General features: G+C 36.4%; 2 protein-coding genes across 2 annotated transcripts in view; both read right to left on the reverse strand.

The window, feature by feature from the left end:
- Positions 1–18,060, reverse strand: part of LOC127860496 (helicase with zinc finger domain 2-like) — a 268,978-nt gene that overhangs the window by 30,543 nt on the left and 220,375 nt on the right. The gene's annotated exons all lie outside the window — the stretch shown is intronic.
- LOC127860769 (amiloride-sensitive sodium channel subunit beta-like) lies at positions 253–14,045 on the reverse strand. The gene is made up of 12 exons (XM_052399046.1): positions 14,040–14,045; positions 12,147–12,827; positions 10,767–10,930; positions 10,371–10,451; positions 9,537–9,628; positions 8,600–8,763; positions 5,646–5,856; positions 4,953–5,028; positions 4,525–4,582; positions 3,489–3,574; positions 2,548–2,623; positions 253–2,153 (listed from the first exon to the last, which is right to left on the reverse strand). Exons 1-12 carry the CDS (start codon positions 14,043–14,045, stop codon positions 1,929–1,931), a joined length of 1,920 nt encoding a protein of 639 aa, XP_052255006.1. The 3' UTR covers positions 253–1,928.

The raw sequence follows: 18,060 nt of genomic DNA on the forward strand, positions 1-18,060 counted from the left end.
CAAGATTATAATTTTCACGTTAGACTCAAATACTGATCACTGATCACAGTGTAGTAATATGAAGTGCAGAACCTGTGTACCAGACGGTATATATGCAATGTATCGACATGGAGATATGGGTAAGCTTTACATATTTTTTTTTGTTTTAATATATTTATTTCAGCTCGATTTTTTACCGAAAGCCTTATGCTTATTAAGACAATATCGAGTCCGGTTCGTGGTTAGAACATATACTTGGTGTCTGAAAGAGAAGATCTTTACAACGCATCCAGAGTGAGATGGAATGTGATCGCTTGACGGTCGCCATATTCACTACGCCACCGTGACCTTACATCTTTTTATTGACCGATGTCAAACTGGGAAGATGACCCATAGTTCTGAAATCTGGTTCATACAACTAGGAAACCTTTAAACATGTATATACATTTTGCATGCATGCAGCTGTTTACATGCGCATAATTCTATTGAACACAAAATATGAGTTGTAGCACAAAAGTACATTGCAAGTAATTTGAGTATAAGAACATTTCTGTAAACAGAAATAATGAAATTGACAAGGGTACCTGATAATGTAAAGTATCAATGCATTCATACGACATAATTATACAAACATACAATGACGTCGAAAATGCACATACAATCTGCAATTAAGCTAATATAAACGCATATTAATGAATTCAACACAAAAAATGATCAAGCGTCAATATAAAATGCATTACACAAAACAAATCAATATAAAAATGATAGGAGATCCCGTAAACCAGCGACTGTTCATGTGCATTATTTCTTTAATTACGGACTGTGCATTATTTCTTTAACCCATTTATGCCTAGTGGACTCTCCCATCCTTCTAAATTGGATCAATTTATTTCCAACATTAGGGATGTCTAGTATATTTATTTCTATATTTAGAATATTTCTTACAGAAAATCCTTTATGCAAATGGCGCAGACCCTGATGAGACGCCGCATCATGCGGCGTCTCATCTGGGTCTACGCTGTTTGCCAAGGCCTTTTTTCTAGACGCTAGGCATAAATGGGTTAACTACCATGATTACGGGCGATGAGTTTATAGTCGTACAATACACGTTGAAAGACAATGTCATACATTAAATAATACATGCGAGAAATACGCCATAATGGCTTCATATTAACACTATCGTCTGCAAACAAAAACAAAACAAACACACAAGTTCATGGTGTGTCAGATGGCATAAATGTAGCTGTTATATTTAACACCAAAAGACGTTCTTTTCAAGTGTCCGTCAGTTTATTTTAAAACGAACAACGTGTCCCATCGCTTGTTATCGAATCCGCGTTTGCAGTCTCTGCGACTATACTGGCCGCCAGAAGTGATTGACGATTGGTTTAGTTTTCTGTCACATTAATTATGGTTACAAATGCGCAGCCTGAACACAAATTGTACATGGTATCAGTTTGATAATAAGAACCCCCAGGTTAGGTGCATGATGCAGAGAACTAAGGTTTAAATTATATGTTATGGTATCAATTTGAAGCTATATACATGTATTAGCCTCGCTCTGGTAAAACGGTGCTTACAGTTTGTGCGTCAAGTTTCTTCATTGATTAGCCTGCGTGGACTGCACAGGCTAATCATGGACGATACTTTCTGCATTTATGGATTTTTTGTTTAATGGAAGTTCCTTCAAAATGAACATGGTTCTGCTAAAAACGGAGGTCTCCATGCCACTGAGTGCCGATGTGTAATTTATAATTTAAATATATCAAGTTACAATGCATTGAAATTTGTATTCAGTTTTTTAAAAGGCTATGGCCTTATCTTTCCAGCAATGAACGGTGATATGTTGAAAAGTAGCTTGATTCTTGTAAAAATTGACATCAAACACTAAACTCTACATTTAGAACAAAGAAGGGTATTATTTGCGCATGTGTAACCTGTAATACTGTTCAACGCCGAGAAAGGTCGCTGTTATTACGTTGATCATTAGCAGAGCTCGTCGAGTGGTCCTGTTTCCGGCGGTGCTTCCGGGATCGGCGGTACTCCCCGGCGGCCTTGCTGGCGACAAAGTTGCAGAGTTCGACAAGGAGCTGCGCGACCTCACAGAGACTAAGAATGGAAAGGCCGATCCACAGACCAATGGCGCCACCCACGTCCGACAGGAACTGTTGCCACTACACGGGACAATAACAATGGACGCCAGGATTAGTGTTGGAAAAGTGACTGAGTTGAGATATTAAGATTCTAACATACTATACACAACGCATGCTGCCATATCATTCTGGTGTTTTGGTGCACGTGAAGGGCGCACATACAAGTATTTGCAGCGAATTTCAAATAAACGCATATTCGCAATCTTTTTATTATTTTTCCATATAGAACAAAACTAACGCACTAGTCGTGATACTTTTGTGATATATATTATTGGTACGTGCTAATTTTACTCGTCCTTTAAACTAGGTTATAGATAAAAAAATATTTATTCAGAAAAACAATGCATGATCAGACATAATGATTTTATTTACCGAGTTTTCAAAAATAATGGATATTCATTTTAACGGCTCTCACCTCAATTTCAGGGTACTCCTTTATCATCTCGTAGTTCAAATCTTCATAGTAGATGTTCAGTCTCAGAAAACTGTTACTGAAATAAATGCAGTCGAACGTCATCAATCATATTTCCTAAAGATTTCACACATTCTTTATTTTAGAAAGCGAGTATCTTTTTAACCTTTCTTTTTAATGTTGCTACCAAGAACATATGATTTAAGCATAATTCATTTATTTGAATCGTTCATTTGTTATCATACCTTTACAAGAATGTTTGTTTGTTTTTTATATGTATTATTTGTGTACATTTAACAAATATGGATGTTCATAACTTTTCGCCGTTCAGCGACTTCTTTGACCGAGAAAGTGTTTTTGTTTTTCTAGCTAATCTTAGCCAGAGTTTCAAAACTAATAACCTTGGACTGGTATAAGGATGTTAATTGTTCTTTCCTCAACCATCTAGATGAATGTATCAGCTGAATACAGTTTTAAACGCACAAACGACAATTTAAAACATGTGTTCGTAATATTTTGTGGGATTGTTCATGAAAATATTTCTGAGCCCTTTTGCTCACACCCATATATATATATATATATATATATATATATATATATATATATATATATATATATATATATATATATATATATATATATATATATATATATATATATATATATATATATATATATATTATGTAGAAGGCAATTAATATCAGTAAGCATAGGCCGACAAAACACTTCAAGCAGGACAAGTGTCAGTATGTTATTAACATATCGCCGTTTTAATGCAAAAATGCTGTTGCCAACAGCAACCAATCAAAATAAAAAGAAACAGTAAAAGATACGAAAACTGCTTGAACGGACACTTTAAGCTTATAAGAACCCGTAAACGACAATTATCATACAAATACAAAAGACAATAAACAATTTACTTCGACATTATATCTGCTTTTTACCTTAAAGCCCGTTCGTCGTTTATCAACATCCGCAGGTTCTTGCATTTCTCCAAATCCATCTCACACACCCCTTGCAGCAGTACTCTCTTTCATGAAAAAGGAGGCGATTAGAAGGGTTTACAGCGGCATTTTCTTTAATACAAGGGGGAAATGAGAAGCTTTTACATTAGTGCTATCTTTATAAAAGGGAGCGGGGTAAGAAACCTTTGCGACTTGACTCTCCTTGATAAAAGATGAGCGAGTAGAAGCCTTTACAGCAATGCTCTATTTAATAAACGGGATGCAATTTGAAGGCTTAACGGCAGAACTTTCGTAACAAACGGAAATGGGATAAAAAGCATTTCTAATTTCTATTTTAATTTGTCCAGGCACAGCGGCAAGGCCGCACGGAAAGAGGTTGATGCGGAATGGGTTTACCCCATTTTGCGTGCTTTCTGCATGATCCAAAAAAATCTGCATTAATTTAGATCTATTAAACCACACCACTCTCTTTGTTTTACCCTTTTCCCTATATTTGTTCCTGAAAATCATACACAATGACCGTTTTGTCACAGTTCGTAGGATCCACGGATAACGTTTATTTATTTATTTTTATAATGCAAGTGTTTATTATATGTCTCTGTTACAGGCAAGACAATGATAATCATTAGTGTTGTTTTTTTTCTACCATAAATAGGTGATTATAAAATCGCAATACTCTTTGCAATATAAGGGAGACGACTGTATCGTTTTTCTACAACAAGGAAGGTAATTCGAGTCAATTTTTAACTTTTTTAATTGACACTTTTGTATACAAGCCGCAGAAAACAAATATTCAATGCACTGTCCATGCAAAGGAGAGACAATATCTACACACTGAATAAACCTCATCAAAGTCTCCACAAGAATATTCAGCCACTAAATTACAACTTGCCGAATTAGATACAGAATATAAATTCTATGTTTATAAATAAATGATATTTTTACAAATTTAAACAATAAACCGGCAATTAAAAATATTCCTATTAATGAGTTTTTACCGTATATAGGAACTTACTGCGTAGTCATCGGTGGGCCACTGTCTTTGACTCACACTCTTCACGTATACTGTCTCGCTGTGAACAAAAATCAAACAAAACCAAAGATAAATATATTATAGGCACAAGAACATAACATCATGATAGGTTTTAACATGGGAATATGCACTGTTAAGTACACGAGAGTATTAGCGAGCACATTGATTTATCAGAAATGTCAAGGGCAGCGTGGGCATGTTATGAGTGTGCAAAACGTGCCAGTGTGATTGTTCTGTTTCAAGTATAAATCTAATATAGGCTGAATAGTTTTAAGTGTCGCATTTGATTTCATTAGCGGACAATGCAGGCTGCCCCGGGGGCGACAATTTACGCACGTCCATTAAGGAGTTTTACCCTCAAAACTAGTACAACTGTTGCTGTTGTAAATTGCAAGCATTGTTGTACTTACTTGCACGGGTTCGGGCATGGACACACTGACACCATCGTCTCATAGCGACGTTCTACCCCGGCCTGACACGCCGTCTCTGAAAATCACAACATTCACATCAAAGCTGGATATTGAAGGGTTGGGGTGTGGAAACGACATACTAAAGTTCATTGTTTAATGTTTTGGTGTCCCAAAATATCTTTAAACATATAAATTAACGTAATTACGAAAAGGTTTTCAACTTAAATCGTAATAAGACAAGTAAAGATTGTTTGTTTAACCGACCATTATATAACACCTTTAAGATATATGTAGCACGACGACCCAAATCAGTAGGCACCAGGGTTTTCGTCTTATCTCGTTTTAAAAACATCACCGAAAATAAAAAAGAAAACAAAGTTTCTTTTGGAACTTTTTTTATTGGTAAACATAAATTGAAAAGACCGAGTTACATAAGACATGATATTTATGCGCGTTACTTATCTATTCAATAAATCTTATTTATTATGGCAAAATGTACTGAGTAGTGTGTCCTTTAGTTAGGTTTGTCATTTTTTCACTTAACACTTCTATCTGCGCAGGTAAAATAAACAAATTTTAAATATTATATTAATTTTAAACCTTAAATAGGTAATTAAACATTTCTACATATATACACGCTACATAAAAACACGTTTTTGAAAACGTAACGGTAAATGCACACATGCGCCCTACCGTTTTTGGATTCACATCTCCCAAGCGAGTCGTTGAGGCGTTGTGCAAAGTACTCCGCATCGTCGCTATGGCAACCACACGTGCTTACGATATCCTCGAGCACGCACGCGGAGTAGCAGGAGCGCCTCGTGTATCTAACCCCGTACTTGGCCTGGAAGTCGGCGCCCCACTCGCAGTCCCCGTACGTACCGTTCAGGCGTTCAACCGTGACCTTTAACATGTGAACATGAAATGATAAATGGAGAAAAGCAGATTCAAAATCTATTAAGATAATAATAATAATAATAATAATAATAATAATAATAATAATAATAATAATAATAATAATAATAATAATAATAAAAATCTCTTTATTTTCTGCAGGTAACTCATTAAGACAACACATTGATACAAAGTCATGCAAACAATTTTACAATGGCAATCTTATTTTCAATGAGGCCTTCAAACAACCATGGTATGTATAATGCATTTCTGCATTATCATGCGAAACATGTATACTTTGACGGACATAAGAATACTGTTACAGTGTTATAGAAGTGTCATAAAAAGCAACTCTATTACATGACTACTCTTATATTATTAATTTCTCTTTTAATATTGAAATGGTATCGAGGAACAATTATTTATTTACAGAAAGTATTTAAGAATATTAATTTCTTGGTGATTACATTTTCCCATATGCACACACTCTCACGTAGGCAAAAGATCGATACCTTCTTTTTCACGTGCAATTAGAAAGTGTATGTTTCTCTGTAGATTGTTGGTGATAAATTGCGATCAGCACATTTTAAATAACCAATGTTAGATGACTTGTTGTAAAAGATGGCGAAAACGCCCAAGATGGTCGTCGTCGGAACCCACACTATATATAGTATGCTACCAATACGTTAGACATAGATAACTGACGTGAGCGCACGTTTTAAAAGACAATTAGGAAATGCTAAATATTCAGCAGTAGTGGATTGCTTTAGAACAGCCGTTCGCCTAATGGCGTACAGCTGTTATTAAGAGGTGACAAGGGGATCTTATCTCAAACTTAAAAGAACGAATCCTTCACAAAAAGTCCTGTTATGAAATACGAGTTCTTGACAGACGAATCAGTCACAATTAAGTATTGGTTGGTGATCGTTTATTTCACTGAAAACTATTCCGTGTACATGTAAAAAATGGATGTAGATATGTTTACGTTTGAAAGTGATTGGTTCAAATGAAACATGTAGAAACAGTGGTTGGTTCGAAAAAATGATATTTACTCGATTTACTCTAGACTTATCTCGTGTACAAAAATGTACAGTTTTATAACGAAAAACGTATTAAAATCATCTATTTAAATGCAGTTCATTGTATTTTATCGACAAGATGCCTATCAAAACCGATTTCTGAACAGTTTTTGCTTAGCAAATATTTATGAATAAGTCGCTGGCACGGCCGTTTCAACATCTTATCAAATAGCCACAAGACATGTAGATAATTTACTGTGGGTATTTTTACCCATTTATGCCTAGTGGACTCTCCCATCCTTCTAAATTGGATCAATTTATTTCCAAAATTAGGGATGTCAAGTATATGTATTTCTATATTTAGAATATTTCTTACAGAAATTCCTTTAAGCAAGCAGCGCAGACCCTGATGAGACGCCGCATGATCATCTGGGTCTACGCTGTTTGCAAAGGTCTTCTTTCTAGACGTTAGGAATAAATGGGTTAATACTATTCAAGGCGCATTTTCTATATATTTAACAAATTGTTAATAAATGTGATGTGTTTACACACCTTACTTAATAAACGACTCTTTTTCGCACGGGATATACGCTCGAAAATGTCAATCAAAATGTCAATACGATCACCACAGTCGCCACTGACCAATACTCCCCACCTCCCTAAGGCAAGAGATAACATAGATTGATACTGAATTTTCATTTTACTTTTATAAACCATTACCCATCCCACTTCACACACAGACGTTAAAGTTGGCGCGGGGGTTACATTAATTGAGCAGAACTGAAACGATCAAACGAGGGTCGGTTTATTCTAATTGAACTGTGAAACTTTGATATGCAAAATGAAGGCCATTGGAGGCCTATAATTGCTACTATACAATAATGATTAACCAACTACATCGAATGTATGGCCATTAGATGTGCGTGACGTTCGTGTAGGTTGAAACATTACCGTTGCACTCATAACATTATTAATTCAATTAAGTAAACGGTTAGCAGCCTTTACTAAAACTAAGTATTTAGGAATGATGAATATTACTAGGTTTGTCAATTTAAATTATTACTGTTATCGTTCCGTTCAGCGCATTATAATGGGTCAAGACATATGTGCAAACGAACAGTTAGGCATTTAAAACTAAAACAAGTTAAAACCAAATATTTGTCCAAAAAAACCCAATTATGCCTCCTTACTACACAGCCTTTTCAAATGTGTAGCATAAACAAAATATTTTGGAGAATGAAAATTGTATTTATGGTTAGATATGAGGAATGCTAATACACATACATGTATTATGTAAGTATGCAATCTAGTACCTTATAGTTAAGTTATACTATATATTTTCTCCAAAACGATATAGGAAATATATTGGTCTGAAATCCGATATCTATATATTAAGTTTCATGTCAACATATCAATTAATAATTAGTTCGTTTTCCTATTTGAGTAACGATGGCTATGACCACACCTACTAAACCCTATTTAATATTAATATGATGCATACATATATGTATTAAATTTCATTTTAATATGTCGTTCGTTTTCGAGTTACTGCTTTGTCAAGGATAAAACAACCAGATCTACAATGCAAGTCATATTGCATACATGTAAACAGTTTCACTGACATGTTTTGATAATTTCTTGAGTAATTGATATTTTTATTATGGGAAATCTGCGAATAGTTTGTTGATCCATGTTTAGAGATATTTTGATAGACAACCCGAAAGAAGACCGTACCAGTTTGAGCCCTATGGATGTTTCCATGGATGCGGGCACGTGCATTCCCTCGTGCACGGGGTACGGGTAGGTTCCCGGCTCGTGGACCTGTATACGGGCTCCGTATCCGGTCGTGATCCCCTGTAGGTACTCCATGGACTCCATATACAAAACGAGTTTCAGACCTGTCGGTGTAAATATAGTGCTGTCTCAAACGATATAAACTATCAATAAATAAAAAGAAAAAGAAATGGTCAATGCTGCTTCCATGATTATTCGACATCACTGCCTCCCCTCTTCCGGAAATAAGACTCATTCCACATTTCCAATTTTGCCTGAAAACTTCATTCATCCTGCGGGTTAGTAAGTTAGTATAGCTTCATCATTCTAGTAGCAGTACTTGCACGAAACAAAATCCGACGAATGGGCAGACGAAAATCTTTTATGCTTTTCTCTTAAAGACCCCCTTCCCCACTCCCTGTTCCTGTGAGACTGGGGACATAGACACGCAGTTGGTAGAAATACATCGTGGCAATTATTAACTGGAAAGCCTTTGAACACCGAATATATCTTGACACATTTGGGGGTATATTCAATTTAAATTCAATTTATTTCTATCTTTCAGAGAGAAATTAGTACAGCATGTCCAATATTTCTTGTGTATCATTCCGTTAGAAAAATAAACATTAGTGATGTCACTGAACCTCTTCGAGTAAGAACACTGCAAGTTTCCAAACGTAGAATATTATGTTTGACCCTTTCGCTATAAATAAAATATCTATGGAACATGCATTTCATATTTTACAGTAAAATAAACGCCTTTTACATTGATAAGAACTAATTCCTTCATATAATACATTCACTTGTTTTCGGCGAACTAGTCCGATTTAGATTTAAGTAAGTTAGTTCATTCGCAATAGTGGGACAGTTATGCTTGTTAATTGAAGCTTGAGCATACCTCCTTCCGGTCCAGGTGTCATCACGGTAAACTTGTCATTGTCCAATGTCCAGCAGTTACCGTACTCGGGAGTGCCGTGGAGTCTGAACATCCTGCAGAGATAACGTGGGGATGAATTCTATTGCTTGCAAAATATATTGCTAAAAAAGGTACTGCTTTATAGAACTTTTGTTTACAAGAACTATTGCTATAAACAAGTATTGCTAAAACGCGATATTGGTTTTTGCATGAAAATGATATAATGATTATTATCATGAATGCTTTTAATTTTGCAATACGCAAACAACGTGGTTTTATTTGCGAAACTCGTTAAATTGTATATGTGAGTCTGTTTGTGCGTGCGTGCGTGTGTGTTTGTCATAGGTTATGAATTGCTATAAATAAGTGACTACGAGTTTGTGCTTTTACATTTGAATGTGTTTTATTTACAAGAATATCAGAGTAAACATTTGTCTTTGAGCCTCATTTTCTGACTACTAGTATATGCGTCGCACGTTTGACTGTGACTAAAATATATGGCTACAATTTGTACAAGTGTGTGCGTCATACGTTTTGCTCTGACTTGCATATGTGACTACGAGTTTGTGCGACACACGTTAGACTGGGACAAACATATGTGTCTTCAAGTTTGTGGATTAAACTTTTCACTATGTATTTCAAATTTGTGACTACCTGAGCGGTTTTGTAAAGCAGCTGTGTAATGTGTGTAAAGGGTTTTACGGAGTTAAAAACGTGTGATTTTGTGACAAATGTGACGTTCCTGTAATGAACAGATCACCATGATCACGTTTGTAGCACGTTTGTATCCCAGTCCTTTTATTTCTCCGTACTAACCCAGCATCACAGACCCTGCCGTTAAATGTACAGCTTAGCAACATGTCGGTGATGTTGTGTCCGAGTCGGACACGTTCATTCCTGAAAGTATACACCATTTATTAATCACATAGGATCATTCATGCCAGTTCTCGCAACAATACATAACAACATGACCATATAGAATAAACGCAGTGGAATGCAACTAATGAATTGGCCACGAATTAAAATTACACCCATTAATACCCTTGTACACCCATTGCACTTCTAGAAACTAAAGGCATATATGTTATTGAACGATTTCCCGCATTATTATAATATTCATGCTCATTTTTTTTTAATTTTAAACTAACTTTATCTCGAAACCAGACACATAAATAAAACCAAATTTCTATTCACGCGTGTAAGATAACTCACCTGCGGATGTTCATGTACAGTGTTCTAAAGGCGAGTTCGATCTCTTCCTGTGAGTCCTTCTCGCCGTCGTACTCGTTGTGCAGCGGTGGCGGTGATGGCGGCTTGTTCGGATCGTACTTGCTTGGATCAATATCCCCGTACGTGTCCACAAGCCGCTTACGACGCTGAAAGACGGGACCGAAACGGAAATAATAAATAAGCATTGTTCTGAGAAAACTGGGCTTAATGCATGTGCGTAAAGTGTCATCCCAGATTAGCCTTGCAGTCCACAAATGCTAATCAGGGACGACATTTTCCGCCTAAAATTGATTTTCGGTAAGGATGGACTTTCTTGAAACTAAAAATACCATAAAAGCGGAAAGTGTCGTCCCTGATTAGCCTATGCGGACTGCACAGGCTAATCTGGGACGACACTTTACGCACGTGCGTAAACCCCAGTTTTCTCAGAACGCGTCTCAACTGTTAAAAAAAGCAACATTTTACTTAGTCTTGCTTTTAGATACATGTCTCACAACAAAATGATATTTTGCATAGCAGTTCATACACGTACCTATTATAATTATTAACATAACTGCAAAAAAACAACAACAGACGAATAAATCATTGTACACACGTCAAATTTAAAACCCTGCAGAAACCTCCAAAGCTCAATTCAAATGGCAAATTTTTTTTCGAGAAAATGAATTTAATTTTGAAACAAATATTTAACATGCCAAATAAAGCAACTACTGATAGCACACAGGAAAATTTTCAATATAAATACATCCAAAGAATCAAAGCTACAAATAAATGTCTTTTAAAGTGCAACCAATCCAACACAAATCTACGTGATAAATGTAGTGAACATTTTTAAACAACACCTTTTCTGGGAGTGTAAGCATATTCAAACCCTGTGGAACCAAGTGACAAACTTTCTAGAGAAACAATAATAAAATGTTACACTGTCTTGCTTAGACATCGGTTTATCGGTAAATACCTTCAAAATAGCAGAGGAAATATTAATGAATGAAATATTTCATATTAAGCATGAAATACAGAAAACAAACACCTACTATGATCTGGTTTATCATGTATTCAATTATTCATTTTATCAATTAAATTAATATTCAAATTGAAAAAGAATTAGCCCCCAACAACGATTTTCTTCACATATTTGAACATAAATGGAAACACATACAACTTTGATAATCCAGATCAGTTGTTTCTACCCACCTTATGCAATGCATCTTTATTTATAATGATTTTTTGTAAAGAAAACATCACAAACAACCGAAGAAAAAAATACACATAAACACTTTTTTTTTAATCTAAAAGAAGACACAAGGTAAAAAATATGTATATTTAAGCATATCTTGTATAAAATATTTGAACATAATGTACCTGGTTTGGAACAGCTTCGTTTTGCGACGTTTCAGTTACGTCTGTTTGCGTCCCTTGTCTTTGCGTGTGGCCTAGGTTACCAGTTGGAGCACTTTGCGTTGACCCTTGGTTACCAGTTGGAGTTCTTTGCGTTCGGCCTTGATGAACAGTTGGAGCGCTTTGCGTTGGACTTTGGTTACCATTCGAAGTTCCTTGCGTTGGGTCTTTGTTGCCAGGCGTTGTTCCGGTATTTCCATAGGGGTCCCAATCTGGGTCATATTGATTCGGTGCAACATTCTCAGGTTTTAACTTGTCCACTAACTCTTTCAGTTTATCTGCACCAGCATAATGATTCAGTCTCCCTTTATGCAAAACATTCACGTTACAAACAGTTATCCGCGGAAAGCGAAGATCCGAGAATCCGAGCTCCACCTTGGTAACAGTAGGCCATGAAAAGAACTGGTCTATGAGATACCATAGGTGCAGGCTCATCGCCCCCAAGGCACACAGGAGCAGGAAACACCAGATCAGCTTCGCCCACCAGAGCTTGGCGTTGTTGATGTAGGGGACTCCCACCATTGACGTCTTCTCGGCGAAGCGACTCAGGAGGCGCCGAAAGCTCTTCTTTTTTCCCTTGGAGTCCACGGAGCCGCCGATGTCACTGTTATGACCGCCATTTCTATAAGATCTCTTGTCACCGTCCTAGAAGTACAATCACATGTATATAAGGCTAAAACAAATTTATCAGCTCTTCTTCGCATTTGCCACACATTTATGTCAATTTAACCCACATCCGACTTTCAAAGGGAAAGTGTTGTTGTTGTTGTCGTCAATGTTGTTGGTGTTGTTGTTTTGTTTTTGTTGTTCAAACTTATTATGTATTTTTTACGACAAAAACTTTTTTCGTAATGTTAAAATCACATCAACAGCAAAGAGCAAAAACTTGGCCGAATTATTGCAATTGCGCTCATTCGCTTAAATGTGTGGTCAAATAAGTCGAATAAATTATCTATTTTGACTAAAGTGTACGTCGGCATAACCCGAGTATTGGCGAAGACGATGCCCTATTCGTTGGCATACATAAAATGATAAAGAAAACACATTAAAGGAGATTAGAATACGTTATGCATTGGTCAGTGGGGTGAGACGCACTCGTTACTGGTACTTGAATAATTTCTCCATAACACCCATTCATCCATCCATTCACCCATCCACCCACCAACCAACCCATCCATCACACCCATTCAAACACACCCATCAAAAGCCCACTCACTCAAACCCTCTCAACAAAACACACAAAACCATCCATCCAACCTAACCAAACCCCAACCGATCCATCCATCCAACCATCAATCCGTCCGTCCGTTCATCCATTTGGCCGCCCATCCATCCATCCACCAAACTGAATCCCCACCGACCCACCTATCCATCCATGAATCCAACCGTCCGTCCGTCCGTCAATCCATCCATCCATCCATCCATCCATCCATCCATCCATCCATCCATCCATCCATCCATCCATCCATCCATCCATCCATCCATCTACCCATCTACACATCCATCCATCTACCCATCTACCCATCCATCCATCTACCCATCCATCCATCTACCCATCCATCCATCTACCTATCCATCCATCTACCCATCCATCCATCTACCCATCTACCCATGTACCCATCCATCCATCTACCCATCTACCCATCCATCCATCTACCCATCCATCCGTCTACCCATCCATCCATCTACCCATTTACCCATCTACCCATGCATCCATCTACCCATCCATCCATCTACCCATCCATCCATCTACCCATCTACCCATCCATCCATCTATCCATCTACCCATCTACCCATGCATCCATCTACCCATCCATCCATCTACCAATCTACCCATCTACTCATCCATCCACCCACCGCCATTAATGGCAAGCATGTAATATGAAGAATACATTTATTCACACCACTAACCGATATGTGTAGACCATCACACGGTCGCTTGTATAAAAACTTCCCATTATAGAAGCGATGGGCGTTCAAATCCATAAAGGTGAATTGTCTTTGACAATCTGATGGGCGTTCGAATCCCGCTCCGTGTTCGCGATATCTATCAGCATGTGGATCAAACAGTTGATTCTTCCATCTTCCTTTACTTTGTCGGCTGCTGTGATAAGACGTGTGCTGTATCCCATCCATATGTGCAACGTTTTCACGTCAACTCAACAACTGACTTTGTAGGTCATACTTTCACGAATAGATCCATCATATAAGTTTGTATTATCAATTTGGGTATTTAAGAATATATTTATGTACACAAAGCTTTTATTTATATCCCGCGAAAGGCTTTGCACGGCTTTCGACATAGCGGATGAATGTGTGTCGATGTGGACTCTTCGTTGAAGAATATTAAGACATGTTCCTATTTTCACGTAGATATGTCTATATCCAATTCGTCTTTCAAAGAGTAAAATAACCTGAACGTAATTGTTGTCAAAATAGTGCGTTAAAAATCGTTATAAACCTTTTAAAACCGTCATTCACCAGCAAACACGACTGCGGTAAGGACTACGTTGCAATCGTAGACTGTACACCATCGAATCGTGACCACGGTATTGCACGTCAATCATCGCTCTTTATTAACACGAACTAAATGTTTGACAAGCAATCCAAAATGTTAATTCCACAGCACAACAGTCCGCTTAGGTAATATTGAGGTCTGGTTACATTAAACCGATTGGTCACGTTGTTAATCTCAATAGGCTATTATTGCCATTGTGTTAGTAGACGTTAGCAGGTCATTATTGGACAACAAAGATGGTAGATCGGAGTCCAGTATGTTATCAAAGCCCCAATAATGACCATTGGGGTATACATTTTCAAACTGCATTTAACAATAATTGGTAAAGTACGTAGTAACGACCATGAAGAAATTACACTCTCTATAACGTTTACATCGACAATGTGGAATGTTATATCTGAGTTTTAAGCTGAATATCAGTGTAACAAAGAAAATTAACTAAAACATCAACAGTACGACCAATATATCAGCTGTATTACTTATATAAAAGTGTTGGGCTTTATTTGTATGCTGCGCTAAAGTTCCGATATCTTCGATGTTAATGATTTATTAACATCCTATAGACCGCAGCTGTGATACATGACAAGTAAACCATAAACAAAAAGTGTGAAAATATATGAAGTCATCAGTAAGATACCCCAATGAGAACAACGGGGTTGAACTCGTTGAGTCCTGTTTATGATTTTTATCACAACAGAGCAGAACAGATATTTATTACGACTTGTACATCGTCGGTCTTAACCATACTATAATAGACATATCAAAAGGTCTTGTGAACAGTAAGTGAGTATACAGAATCAAGTAATGTACATACTATAAAACATAATACATGACAGTAGTGGGAAAACACAAAATACCGGTTATCGCATTTTCAACATTTTATTTGGATTATCACAATTATCGAATTAGTGAACAAAATAACGACGGTCATATGGCAAGGATCAGTGACTTCTGTCTAACCCTCAAGTCGTATTTACACGAAATTGAAAGACGCGTACATGTGATATTATACAAATGTAAATACATACAAAGATCTATTAATATGGTATATAAATAGATCTTTGATACATACATTGTGTACACACCGGTCTTACTGACATTTAAAATAATTAAAAAACGTTTTTTTGCACAACATTCCGTTTTAAACACACAATAAACAAGAAATATCTTTAAAAAAGATATACGGCGTAAATAGTTTAATGAATGAGATCAAGGATAGCGAATGTCTTTTTCTGTGCAGTTCTTAGCTGCATCACACGCAGTACGGGATGTTACGGGGAGTTTTCGCGGCTTATTTTACATTATAACATATTGCTGGTTATAAACCTATAGATACAAAACAGAAAACCAAAAGAAGAATGGAAGTGAAATTTAAACATATGAGTCAACCGGCCACACGAGAAGTATCCGTATTTATAGGCGCGTTCTTCGAACAAACCTGTTTTAGTGGTTTGTCGGGCATTGCTATTTGATTCGATTATTAACAGTATCAATTATCATCGTGCTAATGCTTAAAGGGATCTTTTCACGCTTTGGTAAATTGACAAAATTGAAAAAAGTTGTTTCAGATTCGCAAATTTTCGTTTTAGTTATGATATTTGTGAGGAAACAGTAATGCTGAACATTAACCATGGTCTAATATAGCAATTATATGCATGTTTTGACGATTTTAAAACCTAAAAGTTATAAAGCGTTGCAACGCGAAACGATTGAATAATTTGGAGAGTTCTGTTTTTGTCGTTAAATTTTGTGAAACTACGAAGATTGCTTATATAAGGTATAAAATACTACACGTATGTGTATTCGGCGGAATAGCTCAGTAGGCTAAAGCGTTTTTACTTCAGGACTCTGGCAGGACTCCAGGGGTCACTGGTTCGAAACCTGGTCCGGACAATGTTCTTTTCCTTTTTTAAATTTTATTCTTGATTTTTTACTGGAGCTTTTACGATCCAATGTTTACATTTATCGATATAAAGCATTTAATGAATAAGTTAAAAAATGCCAAAATCTGTGAAAAGGCCCCTTTAAAGTAATATTATGGGCATTTTGCACTGTTGAATTGAGCTGAAAAGAATTAACAGGTCAAAATAGTTAGTTAAAATGTGGTTACTGATTAATTATCTGCAACTCACCTTGCTACCAGTTGTTTATAAAAATATATTTTATATTCGATATTCTTACGTGACCCACCCAGTCCTGTAAGCTGAAATGATCCGTAAAACAATTTCGTGTCTTTGTGTCGTATGAACAAATCTGCACTAAAACTAAATTTAGGTTCAACTCGTAAACGCATGATCAGTTGTCAAACGAAAGTACGGTTGATATTCAAATGCATTATTTTTCTCTTTCTGGTATATTGTTTTAGTATGATGATGCTGCATTAAATTAATATAAGTGTATATGAAGTAGAAACATCAAAAATAATCAACGGTTGCGATAGACACCTATAAACTGTTACATGCTCATAATATCACTTTAGTACATTAGGCAATATGGACGAATAATTATTGTTAAATTTATCAACAATAATATTTATCATTGTATTGTTGAAAACACATTAAGAATCTATTATTTACATACCATAATTATATTGCTGAATATCTTCATTTAACATATTTCTGGTCTAAAGAAAATTCCAGGTCACCTAGTTCACGGATAGCGTCTTTATTATATAACGATTATTTTACTGGCCGCCAACTCCGGTGATGACCTGTATATAAACTCTGAATGTCCGCGAATTGACCCGATATACCTCGCGGGTTGAAATGCAATGCTTTAAAGTGAGGCCTCGCTTCCATTGCTCTTTATACTTTTACATGTTAACATGTTGACAGGAATAAGGAAGTAAGTACTAAATATGAGAACATAGCCTTTTAAGTATAAACGCTCTTGCGCTGGTAATACTCTGAAAATAAAAGGTGTACGCACAAACTGTATTGATGTCGAGAATTGAGTGTAAAACTGTTCTATCTATTAAGCCTTTTCATTCGAGATAAAATTGTTTCATACAGTAAAACAGTGTTACAAAGACGCGGATATGTTTCCAATGTTCTGGTGGTATACTCAAATCAGCCAATGGAATAAATGAAGTGTATTCATTCGTACCTAGCCGCGGGAAATTTTATTGGAATTTTATTGGACACTTACAAAGGTCAGGCTAAGGTGAAAAGCTGGCTTATGCAGCTTACGCCGAAAAACGATTTTTCTTTCATTATTAACATTTTCATTCCTACGTAGAACTACTCGGGCGGAAGCATAATTCCCCCTAGGGGAATGTGATGCGTTTTAGTAAAGAGGTGATAATAACGTAGTGACGTCACCATCTATGTATAGAATGAAATACATGGGCTATGTACGGTT

Source organism: Dreissena polymorpha, chromosome 15, assembly GCF_020536995.1.
Source record: "Dreissena polymorpha isolate Duluth1 chromosome 15, UMN_Dpol_1.0, whole genome shotgun sequence".
In the NCBI taxonomy this organism is placed as follows: Eukaryota; Metazoa; Mollusca; class Bivalvia; order Myida; family Dreissenidae; genus Dreissena; species Dreissena polymorpha.